General features: G+C 50.5%; 1 protein-coding gene and 1 long non-coding RNA gene across 2 annotated transcripts; one reads left to right on the forward strand and one right to left on the reverse strand.

Moving 5' to 3' along the window:
• Positions 1 to 23: 23 nt before the first annotated feature.
• On the forward strand, positions 24 to 5829 carry LOC109457871 (uncharacterized). The gene is made up of 3 exons (XR_002139113.3): positions 24 to 249; positions 5199 to 5568; positions 5694 to 5829. It is a non-coding gene; the product is annotated as an uncharacterized LOC109457871 (long non-coding RNA).
• P3H1 (prolyl 3-hydroxylase 1) lies at positions 5623 to 22973 on the reverse strand. Its single transcript, XM_019751048.3, has 15 exons — positions 22446 to 22973; positions 19618 to 19770; positions 18336 to 18525; positions 17985 to 18116; positions 16949 to 17088; positions 12126 to 12215; positions 11532 to 11584; positions 11237 to 11358; positions 8982 to 9109; positions 8757 to 8852; positions 8139 to 8289; positions 7377 to 7494; positions 6915 to 6990; positions 6498 to 6638; positions 5623 to 6087 (listed from the first exon to the last, which is right to left on the reverse strand). The coding sequence occupies exons 1-15, from the start codon at positions 22908 to 22910 to the stop codon at positions 5932 to 5934; spliced, it is 2211 nt and encodes a 736-aa protein (XP_019606607.2). The 5' UTR covers positions 22911 to 22973; the 3' UTR covers positions 5623 to 5931.
• Between the last annotated feature and the right edge of the window lie 52 nt (positions 22974 to 23025).

Genomic DNA, 23025 nt, shown 5'->3' on the forward strand with positions numbered 1-23025 from the left:
GTGCCCCTGCCCCCGCCCCCACCAGGGATAGAGAAGGGAGGGCCTAGGAGGAGGGACCCTGCTTTTCCTCAGGGCCTTTCGGCTGGGAAACCCCTTTGATGCCAGTGCCCTAAAATTCTCCTAATGCCTACCCGAAACACCAGCCCTGAGATGACGAACTTTGCTCTTGCGCAGCTGATCTGACCCTGGGGACTGTTTGTCCTCTCTGACTGTAGGACAGAAAGGAAATGGAATTCCACTTTGCAGCAGGTAAGACATCAAGGTAAACTTTTGGGAGTGGGCTCTGAAGCCAGATATGGAGAGACTGGGCTGGAGAAGGGGTACTGGGGAGAGGGGGGTCCTGGGTACTTGGGGACCATGCATATCAAAAACAGAGGAGGCCAAATCAGGGAATATGCACCATGGGGTCTCTTTGAGATGTGAAAGGGGCAGAAGAAGGGACCCAGTCAAAGTTGGGCCAGACCCAGCTGCCAGTCAGCTAGGGGCCTGGCAGGGAGGTAGGAGATAGCACCTTCTGGCATCAGCCTGAGGAAGGCAGACTGTTCAGCCCCTTAATCCCCTTGTTGGCTGGCTTAGCAGCTCCTGCTGGGCCCAGAGGGGCCCAGGGCCTCCGGCCCAGCTCCAGAACAGCCTGGAGGGAGGGAACCTTGGCCTCTGCACATTCCTGGGGTTCAGGCTTCCCCGTCCCAGGGCCCACTTCTCCCTTCTCTCTCCCAGCCCAACTCAGCCCTCTGGAGCAGGGGAATGTTTAACTCTCCTCCACCTCATTAGCAATCCCCTCACGTTCAGTGGGTGCAGGGGGAATGTCAGAACACTGCTCTCACTCCCACCAGCCCCCAGGACACCCCCTTCATCTCCAGAGGCCACCTGCTTTTCCTGGACTGCACTGGGGGAAGGCAGGGTCCTGCTGCCGACCCCCCCTACCCACACCCCAGCCAACTTCCTCCCCCACAGCCCCAGCGCCCCTCTGCAGGGACACGTCCCCATCCTGCACCCTTGCATTCTTCACGTGGCTATGCAAAACGAGAGGGTGCCAGGCACTGCACAGACAATGGCTGCCCTGTGTGCCCGCCCAAGGCGTGGGCCCCTGGTATGGCCTAAAGCTGCAGGCCGTGGGAGCTGGGGGAGCAGCCTGCTCTCTGAGGGGTCAGGGGTGGGTGCTGTTTGGCCTGCAGTTCTGAACACTGGCCCCCCTGTAGCCCTCCCTGCTGGGAAGGCTAGAGCCCCGTGGATCTGTGTGCAGGCCAGCCTGCTTCCGGGAAGGCCTGCAAGTCTCCAAATCAAACAGGACCTAAACAGCTGTAGAGAAGTCAGTTCTGAGTTCAGATTCCTCCTCCACCATAGACAATGCTGAGACGGTTCAATCAAGGGGAGCAGAAGACATTGCCAGAGCCGAGTAGACACTCCTAGGGGCCCAGTGAGCACCCTTTCATGCATTAATCATTTCATCCTCCAGGCAGCCCTTCACTGAGAAGGAGTCAAAGCTGAGCAGGGTAACTTACCCCAAGGTAGGAAGCAGCAGGGGAGGCCTTCCCATCAGACCTGTGGACTCCTGCCTTGTTCACCCCCCACCCTGCCCTTCTCAGGAGGACTGGGGGTGGGCAGTTGGAGCTTGCTCTGGAGGTGATGCCTGAGCGGGCAGTGCAGCCTGCATCCTTCCCTCTAAACAGGACATCCGGTTCATGGGGTCATGATTGACGATGGAGCTGATCAATGTCTGAGGGAGGGCAGGGTGCCCACACATGGCAGCCGCTTGGCACAGGTTATTCCCCAGAGGCCAGGCCTGCTCTGACTCTGAGCTGGGCTTGACCCCTTCTCCTGCCCTTCTTCAGGGGCTGTCTCTGTAGGGACCATCCTGGTCCCTGGGAACACCTGGGGCGTCTCTGAGCCTTGGGACCAAGGCCGCACAGAAACTGAGTGTCAGAGCCACACAGGCCCCTAAAACCAGGGGCTACAACGACCTCCACTGACAAATGAGGGAATGAGAGCTAAAGAGGGGAAGTGAACCCCTCTCCCCAAGACCAAAGTCTCGGGGCTCTGAGGCCTCAGAGGATGCCTGCCTGTGCCTCCATCCTGGGCACCCCCAGAACCTCCCTCAAACAAAGGCTCTGGCCATTTGTGATCTAGGGTGCTGCTCACATGCCCCTCTGAAGCCCTTCTGTTTTTCCCTCTCTTTCTTATTTGAGGTTTTGAGTCTGTTCTACCAAAATGTCCTCTCCTACCCTGATGGCCTTCTGTCACCAACGTTCCAAAGCCTTTTGGAATCCAGATCCTGATCCCGGAGTAGAGTTCCCTAACCTGGCACGGCTCCTACCACCCTGGTGCTCCCCCCACCCAGCCCAGTGACTCCCAGGCATGTGGGGAGCAGGCAGGCTCAGGGCCCCTCCCAGCCTCCATTAAGAGTTAACTAGAAACTGCCCCGGGGTGTCACACTTCACAGTTTAAAAAGTGCTTCCACATATGATTATAAGAAGCTTAGGGTTCCAGCTTTACCCCTGCCCCTGAAAGCTGTGTGACACTAGGCAAGCCCCTTAGCTTCTCTGTGCCTAGTCCCACAATTAAAAAGTAGGTCTAATACCACTTGCCCTGTGTGGTTCATGGCAGAGTTTACAGGGATCAAATAATGGGTGAGAACTGCTTTTGGAAAACATAATATGCCTGAAGAAATGTGGCTAACGGAAGCTCTGTTCCACAAAGACTCCCTCGGGCTGGGTCTCCCCTTTGTGCCCTCATCCTGGGTGGGGGTGGACTGCCCGTGGCTGAAGACCCACTGCCACTTCCTGCCTGGCAGTGCCTGGCAGAGAGCGGGCGCTGAGCAGATACGTGTTGATCGTTGACTGGGTGGCATGAGGACTACGTTTCTGCCTCCCTCCTAATGGAGCCCTTTCCCGGGTCCTTTCCTGCTGCCAGTCAGGAGGGTCTGACTCAGTCAGTTGCCATCCAGCACATTCTATGCAGCTACCACCTGGAACATTGGAGGTGGTGCTGGTCTTACTTCCCCAACCGAGTCTGACTTTCCTGCGGAAGCACAAGCTCGGCCTGGAGAAGACTTGCCTCAGGCCACACAGCTAGACAGCAGTTCAGTTCAGCCAGCAATGTGCCCCCCCAGCCACCCTGCCTTCCTGGGATCCCCGCATATGTCCCTTCACAGTGCTTGGTGCGTTGCTCCCCTTCCCCAGGACTGTAAGCGCCTTGTGGCCCTGCTATCAGCCTCATGTCTGTGCCCCACACCTGACCCAGGACGGGGCACCTCGGTGGCACACATGCCGTCTGGCTGTGAACATGGCCCTCGTCCACATCTGCCCCACGTTGGCTGAGCTGTGTGCACCCCTCTATTGCCCCCATGGGCACTCTCTTCATTTCAAGCAGACTCCCCATGGCTGACAGGGCTTTGCACATGCGTTACACAGACTGAGCAATCAGCCGAATCTCAGCCCCGATGGGCACTCACCTCCTGCTTCCGGGCCGACTCACCCACCCTAATTGTATACACGTATTCTGGTCTTGTTGCTGTTGAAAACATTTGGCCTTTCATGAGCTCAGCTGAGATGGTCTGCTGTCTCCATGTGGTTAGCATACATTCAAATAGTAAAGGTCATTTGCCTTGATGTGCAAACTTCTGGAAGACCAGAATCAGGTGGCTATCGTTTTCCGTCATGCTGAGTAACTACTATGTGCTGAGCATCGTGCCAGGCATTTTATGAGCATTCCCTCCGGATCCCTCAGGAAGCCTCTTGAGCATCCTGGGAGGTCAGCACTGCAACCCCATGTCCCTGGGGAGGCAACACACTCGGAGGTCACACAACTCCAACGGGTGGAAGTGGGCGTCTTGCCCAATGAGCACGTGGGTGAATCTCATGCTCTTCCCACTAACATGCTTCTCTCTCCATATGGCAAGGGAGTCACCAAACAGGACACAGGGTCATCCATGACTAAAGGAACAGTGACTGTCCCTACGGGAACATTCCTATGAGCGTGCTCACACGGGGTGCTGGCTCCAGCTTAACAACCGTCTCTGCACTTTACATCTCCCTTCAGCTCCTCTCTCTGCCCCCACGTAGAGCCAAACTCCTGAAAAGAGCTGTCTGTACCCACCAGCACCACGTGTTCTCCCCTTCTCACTTGAGCTCGCTCCAGCCCATCTTTCGTCCACACCACCGCACCAAAACATCTCTTGCTGAAGTTCTCACTGATCGCCATGTCACCAAACCCAAAAGTGGGTTCTCAGTTCCTTCCTCCTTCATAAGACAGTCCCATCGGCTTCCAGGACACCCTCCCTCCTGGTGCCCGACTCAGGGCAGGTCCTAACATCCTCTGTTGGATCCCAGTGTCCTCTAGCCCGTCACCTCCATCCAGGCTGTCTTCTGACTCTTCCTCTGTCTCCACGGACTACTCCCGGCTTTGAACACCATCCACACGTCAATGACGACTCCCGAAGTCACGATCCTACCTCCACCTCTCCCTGAACATCAGACTCACACATCTGACTCTCTGTTTGGTATTTCCACTTGGATACCCAGGGAGCTCCTTAGGCTGGAATCCTTCTTGATGCTTTTTTTTCTCTTGCCATCCAATCCATCGGCAACTCCTGTTGGCTCTACTTTAATAGATCCAGAACCTGACCTGTCACTGCCAACGCCCTGGTCCACACCACCTTCCTCTCTCGGAGTTACCACAGCAGTACCGCTCTCTTTGTCCCCACTCATCACCACAGTCCGTTCTTCATGCGCGCTCTTCATGGAGGTCTTTAAAATGTAACTCGGATGCTATCTCTGCTCCCCCCCCCCAACTGTTCTCAAAACCCTACGAGGGCTGCTGTCCCTGAGTCAAAGCCCCAGTGCGGATGGTGGCTGACGAGGTTACTGCTGTTCTCCTTTCTTTTCCACCTCAAAGGATCTCTCTCTCTCTCTCTCTCTCTCTCTCTGTCACACACACACACACACACACACACACATTTATTTCCTGTCTCCCCTACTAAAACATAAGCTCTACCAGGGCAGGGACTAGTTTTGTTTGCTATATAGTCCCGGCACTGGCACTTAGCTGGGGCTCAATAAACAAACACTAGTAGATTGAATAAACGAGCATTGAGTGCAGGTTCCCAAACTCACTACCCCACCGCATCTCAAGCCCAGGAGGGGAGATGGGCTCATGGCCAGAGGAGCTGAATCTCCAGTTGTGCCTTTTCTGTCTCCCAGAGGTGTGTCGCCCCCCACACGGAGCCCCTGAAGTATGTGGACTGCGCCAGACTGCGGAGCAGGACGCACGTAGCCGACACGGGGGCAGTGCGCCAGAGCACTGCTGACCAGCTGCTCCCCGCCAGCGAGGGATTAATAATAATCCCTGCCACTCCTCCAGTTTATAAAGTGCTGTTACGTCCCACATTGCATCTGGGCCATACAACTGCCCACACAGGGTCCGCGCGAGGGCTGTGATCCCGTTATACACATGACAACCCTGAGGTCCCTCAGGTTAAGTGCTGGCCTGATGCTGCACGGGAAGTGGCCAAGCCGTCTTTCTGAGCCACCGTGCCCGCCACTGTGTCCTGCCCAGAGCAGTTTTTATCAGGTGAGACCTCTGGGGCAGGTGGGCATGTTTCTAGTCTCTGAACAAACTACCGAGTAAAAAAACACGAATCATTTATTCTTTGATTGTCTACACAGACACTTAAATACTGTATTGCTGTCACGCAGCTGCCTGTGCAGGCCCCGGGGGTGGCTGTGGGCCTGTGTCCTGAGCCCTCAGCCAGGTCCAGAGGGGAGAGGGCCGTCCTGCCATGTCCACTCCAAGAGCAGTAGCACCGAGCAGACGGCTGAGAGCAGGGTCCCCTCGGCAGGGCAGCAGACGTAGCCCCAGCGGCGGGCCAGTGCAGAGCGCGAGACAGTTCCTCACGGTGGGTCTGCTCTCCCGTCCGTGGGGAGCTGGATGCTGTCACAGCTCATCCTTGTGCCCCGACTCACGGCTGGAGACAGACTCCTCTACAGGTTTGGGGGGGCCCTGCTGCACTTCCTGGGGCTGCTCCTGGGGGAGGTCCATCTCTTCTAGGCTGAAGAGCATCTTCACCAGGTCGTCCGCCTGCACCCTGTCCTGCAAGGACAAAGCCCTGCTGTTCAGAGAGGCGTCTGGACCAGGTACTCACCACCTCTCAGGTGCCTTCCTGGAGAACAGGAGGCTCTTCCTCGGTGGCCTCTGAGCTCATCTCCTTCCCAGCAGGTCTTCCTCTCTGGGCAAAGGCAGCTGAGGTGGTGCCCAACGAGGAACCAAGAGCCAAGGTCATTTTCCATCTTGGACCCCCATCAGGACTCCCATTGCAAGTAGGAAGAAGGGCCAGGCAGGAAGAGGCAAAGCAACCACAGCGACAGTGCTGCTGGACTCCCGAGCCCAGTGCTCCTCTTATGTCGAAGCCATCGGCAAGGGGACGGGGCAGGGGGCTGGGGGGGTGGGGGCGGAAGCAGCCAACAGCGCCCTTCCCGGTCACAGCAGCACTAGCCTCTCACCCGTTCACTGTGTCGAGCGTCCAAAGTGAACCACAGGGCAATGGCACAGCGTTGCCCTCTGGTGACGGCCTTCACTCCGTGCGGGTTCTCAGTGCCCGAGGAGAATCCCACGGCCCTTCCACACTGGGGCTGCACCTCTGCCTGAAGGGCACAAAAGGGGACACAGGACAGACTGTCACCTGCCTTCAGAAGAGGCACAGAGTCATCAGGATTCTCAATTGTGGGTGGTTCCTCAGCCTGGCTCCCCAAAGACCAAGCTAAAGAGGAAAGGTGACCAGTCAGAGGAGCAGTGGACACACCTCCAAGTCCCCCTGGTTTGGGGAGGGGAGCGCTGGCCACTAGGAAGACCGAGTGGCTGTCCTTTCCCTGCACTTTGGGGGTTTCTGTCTGCCAGGGATGGGACAAGAGCACACTCACCGTCACGGTCTTGGCATCTAGCTCAGTGAAATAAAAGTTTCCTCCATCGAAGTCTCCATTTAGGTAAAGAATGGCGCTGGGAAAGGCAGAGAACATCTTGAAACAGACCGCCTCCTCCCGCTCCCCGGACAACCCACAGTTCCAGTGCCTTCATCTCCAAGTGCTCTCAACCAGCAGCTGGAGGGCGACCTTTCACAGGAAGAAAGCATTCTAGAACCTTCTCTGAAGTCTCACAAATGTATCCCAAACCTCCCACCCGACCCCTCTCATGCCAGAGAATCTGCCACGCCCTCCCCCGGGTCCTTCTGCACCTTTCACTGCTCTAGTCATCACTACACTGCAATGATTCCGATTGTCTGACTTCCTATTCAGGGCGTCTGAGGATAAGGGATTGCACTCTGGGAACAGCTGGTCCCAAACGTGTGTGTGTGTTGGGGGACAACGTGCAGGGCAAGCTGGCACCTGTAGTCCCGGAAGGTGTAGGCTGGGGGCTCCTTGATGCACACGAGGGTCTCGGCGTTCAGGATGCAGTTGTCCACGTGGACGGGGTGGCTACTGTCCTTCCTCTCAGCCTGTGCCTCTGTGGCCAAGTAACACACGTTAGCACTGAGGTACCTTAGGAGACACCACCACTCTCCTGTTGCATGGGGAGTACTGCTCCAAATGTGCCTGGGTCTGTGGGAATGCCCAGTGAATGTGGGGTCTCTGGCTAAGCCATCTCAGCCCAGGTGTCAGGACAGAATCACATGTGTGCCCAATACCGTCGTTAAGAATCACTGGCCTAAAACAACTCTTGACTGCAGCTCTCCATAATTTGGCTTCTGAGGATCTCACCAGCCTTATCTGATTGCTCCCCCATTTAACCTTACTCTGCAGAATGGCAACTTTCTTATTTCCCCCAACTTCCTTGCTCAATGCCTCCACTCCTTTGCACATGCTGTTTTCTCTGGCTTGAACTTCCTTCCATCACCCTGAGTACTCTACAACCCCTATTCATCCTGCACAACTGTCATCACCTCCTCCAGGAAGCCCTCCTGACTCCCCAGGTAGACTAAGTATAACTTCCTCCACTGCACTTATCACACTGTGTTGCCACATATTTGTTTATGTTGGTTTCCAAACCAGGATGAAAGGGACCATATCCTGTTCTCCATGTCCTCAGCATCTAGCCAGAGCCCATACAGTGTGTGCTCAAGGAGGGCTGCAGGGCTGAAGGACGCCCACCTTCGATTGCGGTGCGGCACACCAGGTGGGAGTAGGAGAAGTAGAGGGGGGTGTCCAGGCGGAAGTAGGACTCCATGACGCGCCGCACCTTCTCCGTCACGTTGTAGTACAGGTGGGCGCTCTGCAGAGGAACTTTCCCTTCCTGTCCCAGCTGCCAAGGAGACCAGTGGTCAGCTGCCCTGAATGCCCCTCTGTAGGCCAACAGGGACCACTGAGGCCCCACGCCCCACTCCTCATCCCCCCACCAAAGGGACAGTCTCTCTGCTTCCCACACACCCCTATTGTATCATACTTGCCCTGCTCCTTCACACTTCTCTTTGTGAATAATTTGTGCGTGCTGTGCAGAAATACAGACCCCTGGAGCCAGCCATTCTTCAGGAAGTACTCTCATAGCTTTGGATATCAGTGGTGTCTTGCTTGCCTCATTGTATTACACTTGGTCTAATAGCCAGGATTCAAAGTTAACCTCTCTCAGCTTAATCTATCATCCTTCCACGGCAGTTGCAATGTCGACAGGTAGACATCTTTAACCTTTCCTGGCACCATCCCCAGCTCCTCCCAAAGCCTGGGCCTCCCCTCCCCTTCTCCACACTCTCCAACGCTGAGTACTGACTCTACCTTGAGGGCTTTGAAGACAGTGACGCCATAGAACTTTTCATTAGGGGTGTGTGGGGAGGTGTGGCCCCGGTAGCCATCTCCTGAAGTTGCTGCTGCCTACAAGGCCCAAAAAACAGGTGTAGTTAGTCAGGGCAGTTGACCACCTGAGGCCCTCAGCCTAAGAGGCACTGAGTGGGGGGAGGCTGGGCCCTTAGGGAGAAGGTGGTGTCACTGGGTTTCCCTTACGTTGGTCAGTCTCTGCAGCTCCCGACACTCATCATCAGAGATCACACCATCCATCACCACCCGCTGGGAGCCATTCAAGACTTTGGAGTTCATGGTGAGATGGATGCCTTCATAGAGCAGGGGGCCACCTGCAAAGCAATGACAAGACCGGGCTAAATCCAAGAGCCGTTCTGTCCAGACACTCACCATTGGATACCGCTTCTCTGTAAGGAAGAGAAATTCTAGTTGTTTCCTGTTCACCAGAAAAATCTCTGGTTTGGTCACTTCCAAAGGTAGGGTGGTCCAGAGAACAGAACTTAGAGCTGAAAGGTCAGAGAGCCACGTCCTAGTCCTAGCTCTACTCCCAAACAGCTGCTGCCTCTTGGGCCTTCACACGTTGTTGAGGAAACATTATAAACACATTCCTAAAACATGAGCTCCAGAATCAGAAAGAACTGGGTTTGAGTCCTGATCTTACATGTATGATGATGGTAGGTTACTTAACCTCCTCGAGCCTTAATTTTCTCATCTGTAAAACAGCATCTACCTTGTAAGTGTGATGCCTGTTTGATGTAAAGAACAGTAAGGCAAGTTAAAAGCTTGGCACAATACTTGGCACACAGTAAATGCTAAAATATTTAGCTACCATCACATCATCATCATCATCATCATCATCATCGATTTAAAACGAGGATCTTGGGGTAGACCGGTGGCTCAGTTGGTTAGAGTGCGAGCTCTGGGCAATGGGGCTGCCGGTTCGATTCCCACATGGGCCAGTGAGCTGCACCCTCCGCAACTAGAATGAAGTCAATGAGCTGCCGCTGAGCTCCCGGGTGACCAGATGGCTCAGTTGGTTGGAGCGCGGGCTCTCAACCACAAGGTTGCTGGTTCGAATCCTCAACTCCTACAAGGGATGGTGGGCTGCGCCCCCTGCAACTAACAACGGCAACTGGACCTGGAGCTGAGCTGCGCCCTCCACAACTAAGATTGAAAGGACAACAACTTGACTTGGAAAAGGCCCAGAAGTACACACTGTTCCCCAATAAAGTCCTGTTTCTCTTCCCCAATAAAAACAAAAACAAAAACGAGGATCTTACAATCTGCCCAGCCCACCTCCCAGGTCGTTATGAGAATCAAGAGAAATATTGAGTGAAAGGTCCCTGAAAACAAAGGAAGTCTGGACAAATTCTTTCACATGCCAATCTTGTTAAATTAATCACTGCTAATTTAGCAACTGTAGAGCAAAGGCCAACATTTCTCTCTTCTTTCTCATGATGTCTCTCTGTGCTGGGGACACACTAGAGACTCAATCCAACTGCCTCTATTTACTGAGGCCTCCGCATGTGCCAGGCACTGAGCTGGACAAGACGAGGGGTTGACACCAAAAGATGGCACCCATTCCAACACTTACACAAACTGGCAGACCTGGGGAAAGTAGGAAGGAAGAGCCCTGGAAGTTCAACAGAAAGAGGGAGGGGATCGCAAATGGCCGGGAGATTAAGGAGGCTTTGTAGGGTGTATATGAGACGCAAACAGGGAGAGATGACAGGAAGTGAATTAGGAGGAGGGATAGGCATGAACAGAGACTTCTGGCAGAGAGAGGCTCCAAGAACAGGAGGAGCCCAGTGTGGCTGAAGAGAAGGTGCAAGCCAGGAAGGAGCAGGACATCTGAGGCGGGCGGGGAGGATGTTAGAGTCCCCGTGTTTGGAAGGCTGGTCTGTCCCCCACGTGGGAAGGGGCAGGGACAGACAGGAACAGGAAAGATGCAGGGCATACAGGAGCTGCTGGGCCCAAAACAGGTCTGAGGCAATGGGAAAAGAAAAGGGCTGGGGAGAGAGAGCAGAAACAGAGCAGAGTTATAATCAGTAGGTCTCCCTGAGCACTGGAGGGGACGGGCAAGGAGGGGAGAGGACCAAAGGGGCCCTGAAGACTCTGAGGCTCAGTAACAGGACGAATGATGGAAGTTGGGAGAAAACAGTTTGGAAGTAGGAAAACAGAATGAGTTGTCCTCCAAATACTCACTGAAGTGAACTAAACCCATGTGACTGCGATACAGGAGTCTATTTCCTACCAAATGCCAATTCCCAGTGCTCTTTCCGGGGGACGTCCTTTTGGCGAGTTAGGAAGAACACCGAGGCAGGGTAAGCCCTGACCCACGCTGGCTCAGATCCGGAGGCTGGCCCACAGTGAACCTGGCGCCACCCAGCTAGCGTGGGGCTGACCTGCGCTGCTGCCTCCACGACAGCCATGGATGGCTCCAAGCTCGGTCCCCTCACCTTCCCGGGTCAGCCTGCTCACATCCAGCGACTCCTTGGTCTTCTCTTCCACAAGGGTCTCAATCTCTTTCATGAGGTTTCCAATCTCCTGGGAGATGCGGACGGCTGTTTCCCGTTCTGACCTGTGAGCACAGCCACTCTGAGGCCTGGATTCTGGGGCTGGCCCTGGCTCCCACCCCAACTTCCAGACTGGACCTGCCCACCCCGTGCCAGGAGTTCACATCTGCCTGGGCTCAGGAAGCCTCAAGTGCTTCATCAGACCGATCCAAGCATGCAGTTTCTTCAAGGGCCTCACTTCTGTTTCTCTTGCAATCTCTTGGGAATCACCTCTTCTGGAGTCCACGAATCCTAAAAGCAGGTGAGGAAAAAATTAACAGTGTAGGGTGACCGACTTAACGTTCCAGGTCTCGATGCATAAAATAGGGCTTACAGGAGAATCCATCTGCTGCCTCATCTCAGCAGATAAAGTGAGAGGTCTCTGAACCGCAGTCATTGCTAGCTACCCTGCTTCCCCGAAAATGAGACCTAGCTGGACCATCAGCTCTAATGCGTCTTTGGGAGCAAAAATTAATATAAGACCTGCTCTTATATTATTATATTATATTATACCGGGTCTTATAGAGAAATAAGACCAGGTCTTACATTAATTTTTGCTCCCAAAGACACTTTAGAGCTGATTGTCGAGCTAGGTCTTATTTTCGGGGAAACACGGTAGCTGTGCAGAATTCCCTTTTGTCGTTCTCTGTCTCTCATCCACAGATTTCACAGATCCCATGCTTGGCTCAACCCCCTAACAGTTTTCTCCCTAGAATTACATGCCACACCACTCACCCCGATCCCCCGCGCCCTCATGCTCCTCCCTGACCCCTAGCTCTGTACCCTGGCTCACCGGATCAACAAACGGAATTCCAAAAACATCGTAAGCGAAGAAAAGCAGTTCTTTCTCCAGCAGGCTTCGCTGTCGGTACTCCTGGGCGCTCTGAGGAAACAGTAGAAGAAATGCCCTGGAAATCAGCTCTGTAACTCCTGGGGGTGCCCCCTGGCATGCGACATGTTGCTCCCAGTGTGACCTGAGGCTCCTCTCCCACCACTAGCGTGTTACTCCCCATCTGGGACAAAAGTGGGACTTCTACGTTCAAGGGTTCCTCTTGCTTGGCTCAAGCAGTACCTCTGAGGATGGCATAAACCACTTCCCTTGAAGGGAAAAAGCCCCCTTCCACCACCCCCATTAATCTCTGAGATGGAGAATCTGATGATTCTCAGAAGATACAGAAATGTTTCTCAAAGGAGAGTTCCTTCTTGACTTCTGCAGGATTTTAATCCTCAGGAAGGAAACCTAGGTGTTTTATTTACTGCATCTTTACAGCCATCTTTGAGGTCGGTGCTGTTATCCTCATTCTACAGACAGACACCGAGGTGCAGAGAGGATATGTGACTTGTTTCAGGTGACACTATAGGAAATGGTAGAGCAGGGACCTGCATTCAAACCTAGTTCTTTCCAATTCTAAAGCCCATGTGCATTTTGTTATGTCACTGCCTTTTCTCAGACTTGGAACAGGCCGTGTCATCCCCTGAAGTTGGGCAGCTGTAGCAACAGCAGCTGGGTCTGGCATCTGGCCTTCCCAGATGTGCTCACAGGTAGGGCTTACCCAGGGCACGGAAACTACCTTCTGGCGTCCCATCTTTCCCTAGGTGCCCTGCTAGTCTCCAAGCAGCAGAAGAAAGGAAAAGAAAAACAAGACACCATCAGATGAAATAAAAAATGAGGGCAGTAAGGAAAATGTTAACAGCATCAATGAGTCTTATACCATCTATTATATTTACCCAAGAGGAAGATGGGAATTTTCTCCTGTGGAGTTTAAATGATTGGTTTTCTTCACCAAGTGCTAGACAGCAACCTAGGGATGTTATCTCAGTTAACGCTCCCAACAGCTCTGTAAGCGGGAGGCTGCTAGGGAGCAAGTCCTGCTTCCGCATTTATTCATTCAACACCAATTTATTGAATATCAGCTAAGTGTCAGGAACTGTGCCAGCACTGGTATAAAGCAGGGAAACCAATTCCAGTCACCACTACCAGCCATCGTCACAGTGCGAGTTAACTCATCTCTTGGAGCCGAAATGTCTTCATCTCTAAAATGAGAAGAACAGCACACACCTGACAGGGTGGCTGTGATGATTCAATGAGATGACAGGTGTAAAGCACCCAGGACAGAGCTTGGCCTGGGACAGGGCTCAACAAATGTTAGTTACTTTCTTTCAAGAAGGGGAGTTCTAGTTAAAAATGGTAGATTGACCATATGGGCTTATTTTCCTCTCTGCCCCAGACTCACTAACGTGACCATAAAGGGGGGGGGGGGAAAGTATTAACCCAGCATGACAGAGACTAGAGGTGCCATCTCCAAACCAGATGGTCCCATCTAGTGGCCAAAGAGGACAACTGCAAGATAACCCGTCTCCATGGGGGAGATGGCCAGAGGATTCTTTTGACTAGAGATCCCAGGATTCCAGAGCTAAGGAAGAACCTTGTTTTTTTCCTTCAGCGTAGGTTGGTGACCCCGACCTCACCGAGTTGTTATGAGAATTAAATGAAATAAAAGCGATGAAAGAATTTTGTAAGCTGTAAGATACCACACACATTTGATGGGTAGTTATTTTCAATAATAAGTGGCTCAACAACCGGATGGAAGTCACTTACTGCCACATCATCTACCTACTTCTCCCAGTGAGCAGAGGAAAAATGAGCCACCCTGGGCTGCAGTTCAGGCAAGCCAGAAGATCTGCGAGGAAAGCAGACCTGTGCATTCCCGAGCCAGGTGGACAGCACCATGCATGCGTCTCCCAAGCTGGGAATTTGGTGCCTAATTAGATACGAAGAGGAAGGAGGAGTGAAAACATCCCCCACATTCTGCCAATTCCACCTCCTACCTCCACCTAATCAGTTCCTCTCTTCTAGCCACTGCCTCACTCGGCCGTGGCAGCTCGCCTCTGTCCCACCTCAATAGCCTCCATCTGGTGTCCTGCTTCCAGCACCTTCCCATTTGGAGTCAATCACCATCACATCTTATCAGGCTAAGGCTTCAAACCCACCGAGGGCTTCCCATTGTCTACCTCAAGCACTAGAGCCCAAGGTCCTGGAGGGGCACTCAAGACCCTTCAAAATCTGACACCCCCAGGCCTCACTGCCTGTAACTCCCTAGTATCATCTTCCATTCACATGGTACAATTGTCCAGGTTGTCTGCACATGCTGTTCTCTGTCTAAAAGGCCCTTCCCTGCCTCATTCACCTTCTGAAAACTTTTACAAAGAACTGTCAACACTACTTCCTCTTGTGTGGCTTACCCTGACTCGCCAGTTATTACTTCTCTTCCATGCTTCCAGTCTAGCTTGCACACATGTCTATTATAATATATACACTATAGTATTCTATAGATTTTGGATTCTATATTTTTCTGTATCACCAGTGCCATAAGGTATGTTTTAAATGGCATTCAAAAAGATGTAGAAGTAATACATATATAGCTGAAATTCCCAGAGTATTAACAGCCATAAACAGAAACGTTCAGTCTCCCACCCCACCCGAGACCTCATTTCTCAGTGGTAATCCCGATTAACAGTTTCTTATCAATCTGTCCAGAAAGTTTACACTTTATATATGTATACACTTTTATGTATGTAGTTCAAAAAAACATAAATAGGAATTAATATAATTATAATTCTGTATCTTTTTTTTTCTTTGCCTAAAATTGTATCATGGAGACAATTTCATTTCGGTGCATAGTAATCTATTCATGCAATATAATAGTCTTTTATGTCACTGAATGAATGTAGCAAAATTTATTTACTCCGTCTCCAAATTGATGGCGTTTACCTTGTTGCCAGTTTTTTGCTGTCCCCGGCAATGTTCCGATGCACACCTGTGCACTAACCTTTGCATGCCAGTACTGTGAGGCAAATCGCCAGCAGTCCCATTACTGGTTAAATGAACAGTGCATGAGTGTGCCTGTTTCTCACCCCCTACATTTCTCCAATATATTTGTTGCATTAACACCTGAGTGGCCTCTAGAGTAATTGTAGCTATTCACCATTTTTTCTTTGACAAGAAGAAAAACTGCTCCAAAGTTTACAGCCATTTTTACACAGAACATAGATGGCATTTGAGAGAGGCCAGCAGGACACAGGCGATTGAGGGTCACCCTCTGTTCCAGGAGGTGGCTGAGGTTAGAGGTGAGGGAACTGGCCACCTGCCACATGTGTTCTATCAGCAAGACCCCCGTGATGCTACCCAACTACACAACACTTTGTATACATGGTACTGCGTGTGAGGACAGAGCCAGGAGTGCAGTTTCTAGGCTCTCGCCCTCACGTGGAAAAGTGCTGGCTCAGGTAGTAAATGGCCATCAACTGTGATTGGATGGCCATGAGCTGTGGCTAGTTGGCTGTCAGCTGTAACCAGAGAGCCACTGGCCACTAATACACCTGCCGTGGCTACGCTAACAGAAAAATGGGGGCTAGCAAGAAGATGGTGGCTGGCAAGAGCAGATTGCAGTTAGCAGGGTGGATTGCAGTTAGCAAGTGAGGCTGGTTGACAGAGAAGTGGACGGCAGGTTGCGGATCATGTGGCTCCTGCTTCCCGTGTCTCCAACCCAGCCGCCAGCGAGACTATAGTGGTATGATTCCCCTACCTATGGCTCCGTGGGTGTTCCTTTTTGGCCTCACCATATCCTGCGTTCTTATGCGGGGAGCGGGAGCTGAGACCCCCGCATGACACCCTGCATGACACCGCGCCTGTTGGCTCACTACCTCATTTGACCCTCACACTTATCCTGTGTTGAAGACAGAATAAGAACCATCATTTCATTTTACAGAAGGAGGAACTGAGATGCAGAGGGACAATGACGAAGATCACACAGCTAGTACGTGGGGGAACCATGACTTGAGCCCAGACTAGTGACTTCAAATCCACCTCATTGCTCTGGGCTCAAGAAGAGGCTCTGGAGTCTGTGCAAGGCATATGTACAAATATCGAGGTTCATAGTCTCAAACTTCATTAAGTTAAAAGAGATAATTTTTTATGTTTTTAATACAAAAATAATACTCATTCACTGTAGGGAATTTAGAAAATAGAAATGAGCAAAATACAAAAATCATCATAATTCCATCACCCAGAAAGACCATTGCTAACATTTCAGTGCATTTCATTTTGGTCATTGTGTTATATAGATTTTTCTACTTGTATTGGAGTGGGATGGGAATAATGCTGAAAGAGGGAGAGATGAGACTATGGCAGAAAGAAGAGAGGGTAGGAAAGAAAATGAAGACAGAAAGTGAGAGAGAAAAAACAACAACAACAACAAAATGAGCATTATGTTAAAAATGATAAATCTTGGCCAAATGGTACCAAGTCTCAAAGTAGGGGGTGCCAAAAAGGGGAAAGAATGTGCTGCTTTGCAGTTCTGCTTCTGAAGACTCAAACAACAGACTTCTGGGCCCAGATCCTGCTAATTAATCGTGCTAATTAATTATGTTAATAAGGCTCCTTGCTTCCTGTGTTTCCTTGTTCTCCCAGCGACAAGCACTCAGTGCACTCCCACATGCCCAGGTATTGTGTCCCTACCACACCCAAGCAATGCCAGCTAACCCTTCTCTACCCCACTCTCTGCCCTCTGGTCTGGGTTCAGCTAGCAGCTGCCATAACTAATGCAAGTCTCTCACCTCACGCGGCCCAATGGATCTGGCTTGTTCTTCTCCAAGCATGGCGGTATAGTAGGCCAGATTCTGGTTCATCACCTCATCATTGGGAAAGAAGAGGAGATAGGTCTTGGCACATTCAATAGCCTGTGTATAATTCCCAACTGCAAAGTGAAAAAAAAAAAGAGGCTGACAAGAAAGGGTCTAATCCTGGGTACCAGGAACCACTAGTGGTCAGTCTCACTACAACTCAAAGCAATGGTGACATAACAAGGTAGCCTAGTTGCAAAACAAAACTGCCTGATGGGGGGGAGGAGACGTTATAGAAGAATAAGAGTAACAAGAGTTATATAAATATAGAATATAGGATTGATTTTAAGGTGCTCAACATCCTCAGGGCTGCCTAATATTGAAACAAAGTAGAACCCTCTGCAAGCCCACATATTCAAAAATTCTCAAGTAACTCAAACACTGGATTCAATATTAGACCAACTTCAGGAATATTTCCATTTTCCTACCTTCTTTTCCCTATGGATTTTCAGAAGGGGGGTAGACTACAATAGCAGATTGTCTCTTTATTGATATGTGTTAGTCTCAACTCAACTATAAACATCCTGTACTCTTGAATATGCTGTAATGCTTAACACACAGCAGGAACTCAGTGAAGTCCTGCTGACTTGTTTTTCTGGATATTGACAGGCCCTCCTGAGAACATCAGTGCTATACAAGGGAGAAGGGCTGGGAAGTGCCCTGAGAGCTGGTTTCAATGGTCACAGCCTTTGCTGTGACTTAATTCAGATGCAAAATTAGAATATAAATGTCATAGAAGGAACAAGAGAGAGAGGTCCTACAGCCTCCCTCTCCCAGCTTTTGGGCTGCTGGTATCGGCTACCTTGTCCAGTGGCTTGTGACAAAACACCCAGGGATCACGTGGCACAGTATCTTCCAGAGCCAGAGAGAAGGCAAACGTGTTCAAGAAGCACATTGGCCGTAATCCCTGCCTACCTCGCTTTTGGCTTCGTACATAAAAGCAGCAGAGAAAGAGGAAAGTCGGCCTTACTGTTATAGTAGGCAAACTGCAGATAATTATAATGCGATGGCAGGAAGTCTTCAAAGGGTTTCTCTCGACTTGGGTGGGAAGCCAGCTCGGTGACACAGTTCTGCTTACAGCTGAGGACTTGGATGTAATGATCTGAAAGCAATCAAAGAGGGGGAATAACCTAATTCAATCTTCAGGACTCGAGTTTTGGTTAAGATGAACAAATTGAAGTGGAAGCAATCTTTAGTCGGATTCCCAGACTTAGGAAATTTAGAAATGAGCCTGAAGATGCTGTGTGTACGTATTACAATATTATCACGTTGCTCTTGGAGCGCAGGCAGGCCTGACCCGGGGCCAGGCTGAGCCACGCACCTGTGATGGACTGGAAGAGGTCAGCGTTGTACTCCAGGTAGTTGTAGCCATCATAGTCATAGGGTCCCTCGCAGAGCACCCGGCACTCCTCGTCCGCCAGGAAGTACTCCTGCAGCGCCGCCTCTAGGTGGGGCACGGCTTCCTGCGGCTGCTCCTCTGAGTAGAGTCGGACTCCCAGTCGGAACTCATCCTACTGGGAGGAGGGAGTACTCAAACGCAGGCCACGGACAAGCCCCTCTCCTTGTTCCTGTCCACCTTCACGAGGGATCTCATTTCCTGCTCACCTTGGGCTATGGGTGGAAAGGGTGGCTGCTGCATAATAAAGGCCTTGCGTAAGTGGTCTTTACTTGTTCCTTTTGAAATCTAAAATCATTTAACTAAATCTAGATGAAAGATACATGTAATTTGCTTGCACTTTTCTGTAGGGTTAAAAGTTTTTAAAATAAAAGTTTAATAAAAAATGTAACTCTTAAATGTTAGAATGTGGTCTGTGGTGATGAAAGCAATCTTTCCAGCAATGAGGGATGATTTGAGCTGCTGCATGCAACACATTATAGACTTTAATTTCGCTCTCTGTGGGACACAGCTCCCAGTCTATGGACAATAACTATTTTCATTGATCACAGAATCACTTAAAAATAACCCGAAAACTGTGTATGGCTGTATAATATATTAGGTGTACACGATTTATTTTAAAAGTCATTCTGCTATTTTTTCCAATACCTCTATTTCTAAACTATTAAAACTTACGAGAATATAAACACTTTATAAAAATGCTACATCATCACAGACAATCTCTCTTATGGAATCCATACTTTTCCTGCTAAACAAGTAGAATAAGAACATTGAGGAATACTGTACCACTTATAGTGAAAAGCCAAACCTACATGACCCCAAAAAATGTGACTTGTAAATAAATACGATCTATGCATGAGATGGACTGTCATGCATCCTTTAAAAATTGTGTTTTGAAAGAAAATCTAAAGACATGAGAAAAGGCTCATGATGTAATGTAAATTCAAAAAGGACAATGAAAAATACATATGCAATATGACACCAAATGAGGTTAAAAAATTACTTACGAAAGACTTAAAAAAATAGGTCAAAATATCAACTACCAGTTTTCTCAAGGTGGCAGTATTATAGATGATTACTTTCTGTTTTATATGTATCTGCCTTTTTCTAATCGTGTATAATGAACGTATATTACTTCTGTAATCCAAAAACAACCCCAGTCAATGTCAGTTGAATAAAAAGAGAGAGAGGGAAAAAGTTTCTTCACCATATGGGGTTTGGCCTCAAGATCCTTGAAGTCCGTCTCCTTCACCCCAGACATGGTCTGGTAATAATCTAGGTTCTGACGCATCTCCATGTGCTCAGGATTGCCCACGAAGAAGGTGTGCGCTGCTGCGACAGCTTTCTCCAACTTGTTTATCTAAGAATGAAGCACAGGCAATATAATTCTCACATGCAAACCCTAAGGTTTGTGTCCAAGTGTGCAGTCCACAGTAAACAGGAAATCTCAGTCTTCCTGAACCTTCCACTCAGTGTGCCCCAGCCCCTGCCTGGCTCAGAAAACACACCTATGGCAGGAACTACATAGCAGAGATTAGGAGCACAGGGCCCTGGGCAGATTTTCAGCTATTTCCCAAATCAGGCTTAGGGGTTCCCTGAATTGCAGGAGGTAACGCTTCAACAGTGTGAACATTCTGTTTTAAAACAAAGGTTGTATTGTAGGGGGAACACTGGAAAACTAAGTGCCCAAAGAATGTATTCTCAACATTCAGATGTACCGACTGAGCTGAAGGAAGTCTAAGACTTTGAGGATTTAGGAGTAAGGGAGAAAGAGCAGTTAACAAGTAGACTTTGCCTAAGAATGTGCCTAGAATTTTTTTCCTTTTTCTTGCATCAAGTTAAGTATTTTCAACACTTTCAAGGAAAAGGTGGGTGGCTGAAAAATCCTTAGATTCTTTATAAAATCCAGACACAGCATCTTCTGACTCAAAGTCCAGGGCTCATGAGGTTAAAACAAGTGGCTATACAGAACTGAGGGGGAAATTGTGCTACAGGCCACAATACTGCCCATAGCAATGGACTCCAGCATATCAAAGTTACACAGGATCATATGCAGAATCTAAAATAAATTACTGATGATCTAACGATTAACTACATGAGCTTTGGTGTCAGGCAGACCAGTGACAAATCTAGGTTTAATTACTCACTTGCTGGGGCTTTTGACAAGTTAGAGTTGAGTTTCTAAACTCAGTTCCCCCATCTGTCACTTGGAGATAGCACTCACAGTCTCATAGCATTGTTGGGAAAGTTAAAGGCGATAATATATACGCAGCTTCTAACGTATGGTGCCGAGCACAAATGAAATGCTCAATAAATGTTCGCTCAGTAAATGTAAATCTTAGCATATTAATATGCTATTTTTTTTCTTTTCTGATCATTGGTACTAGTAAATGCACACTAAACATGGAGACTGCCTGGCTGTGACCCTAAAATAGCTAAGTGACCCACGGTCAATAATCCCCATCTCTGTACCTCAGTTTCCTTAACTGTAAGATTAGGAATTTTTTCAAGCCTATCCCTTTTATGGATGTATTCCCTCTCCTATCTTCCAGCATTGCTCTTAACTTTCTGTTTTCCCCCATCTCCTCACTCCTCTCTCTACTCCCAATCCTTCTTACTCCCTAAGCACTGAGGCACCTACTTTCCTTCTTTCACGTGAACAACCACACTCATCTCCTAATGATTCTCCCTGCCGCCACTTTCTCCTTCTTCCAAGGCATATTCCACATGGCTTCCAGAATTAGCATTCTAAAACCCAATTCTGATGATGGCTCCCTGAAGCCTGCAGAATTCACTTCCCACTCTGGCCTCACTCAATCTGGAATGGCCATCCTTGCTCTCCTCTAGCAATATCTAGAATCAGCTTCAAATGTCACCTCTTTCTTCAAGTCTAATTTCTCCGAGACAAAGCTACATTCTCCCTCCTGTGTGCTCCCATAGCCCTATGTACGTACCCTTTTAGTAGTCCTCCCTGTAGTGATTCTTAATAGCAAAGCAAGACAAACAGTGAAACATAAAGTCAAGCACTTTAATTACCTGGACAAGAACTGGAATGTAGTAGGTATGCAATACACATTTATCAAAGAATTTTTAAAGGTGCTGGTAAGTGACATGACCAAAAACACAGCCCAGTTATTTGGGTTTCAAGCCCAGTACTATTCTGAGTAACTAGGAGGAATGGAGCAAAACTGTGCATGCAAAATGCTTGTGGAGAGGTGGAAATCTGAGGTCCCCTCAATTTTCTAAGTTTCTTTTTAGGTCGAGTTGAACGTCTGTTAAACTATGGATATAATAGATATGCTACACAGCTCCTCCTTCTTTGTTCACCCAATAAAATGAGGCCAATAATAGCACCCACCGTACAGAATATTGCTGGGATCTGAGTAAGTGAGTTAATAAAAGCGAAGTACTTAAAACAGTGCCTGAAAGTTACGTGCTGGCTATCATCATCATCATCATCAAACAGGCCAAGAGTGCTCCAAATCCATGTATACACTTGGACTGAAGGCACTTTGGAATTCCTAAATTACTCATTTTCTTTGGAAACCTAACAGACCAGCCAGAGGGTCCCGTACAGGGAAGGGCCAGACAGCCCCTACTGGCGACGTGGCAACCTCGCGTCTTCAAAGAAAGCTGCAGCACTCGCGCGGCAGGAAAAGCATCACTGAAAATCGAACCGGAAGGAAGATACTGTAGAAAGGTCCTACCTTCTCACTCAGACATTTACAATGAAATCAGGATGAGAGACCCAAGGTGCCGCTTTAGTTCCCTCTAGGAGGCCTCCCGGGGAAAACACACAAACCCAAGTTTTGCTTGGTGGGTGCCTTAATCCCAGGCTGGACCTTTGGGGTTACCAGTGAATGGGCGAACTGGGCGAGGTAGGTCTCCCGGCAGGGCCCTTGCTCTCCCTGGGTCCGAGGTCAGGAGACCACCTTCCGTCTCCGCGGATACATCCCTGGTCCCCCAAGTTCCCCCGCATCGCCTGCAACCACTCCCAGAAGGAACCCGGCCGCTCAGGCCCAGGCAGGTCTGCACCTTGAAGTAGGCGACCTGCAGGTAGTTGTAGGGGCTCCGCTTGTGGAACTCCAACTCCAGCTCCTCGCTGAGTGAGTGGGCGGCCGGCGGCCCCAGGCAGCGGCGCAGGCAGGCGGCGCGGCGCAGCAGCCCCCCGAAGAAACGCAGGTCTTGCAGGGCGGCCGCGCCCGAGGCCTGCGTCAGGCTCGGGGGCGAGTTGAGGTCCAACTCCCACGGGACGTCGGCGGCACACCGGCTGCGGCAGCGCAGACGGAGGGCGCGCAGGGCGGCCCGCGAGCGCAGCGCCCGTTCCATGCTCAGTACCACCCCCGGCCAGTCCCCGCGTGCGTAGGCCGCAGTCCCCTCGGCGAAGAGCAGATCCGGCGCCGACATGTCCCACCCTGCCTCGGACTCGACCTGGGCCCGGGAAGCAGTGGTGACTACAGTCAGCAATGTGCTCAGGAGACTCAAAGCGCTTGCCGCCATCGCCGCCTCACACCTAACCGGGTCGTTCGCCACCCGCCACCTAGACCGGAGTCCCACCCCCGGGAAGCCCCGCCCCTCCCCGCCCCCCGCCCCCCCATCCGAGTGAAGCCCCGCC

This window comes from Rhinolophus sinicus, chromosome 14 (genome assembly GCF_057876585.1).
Source record: "Rhinolophus sinicus isolate RSI-liver-muscle chromosome 14, RSI-T2T, whole genome shotgun sequence".
Lineage (NCBI taxonomy): Eukaryota > Metazoa > Chordata > Mammalia > Chiroptera > Rhinolophidae > Rhinolophus > Rhinolophus sinicus.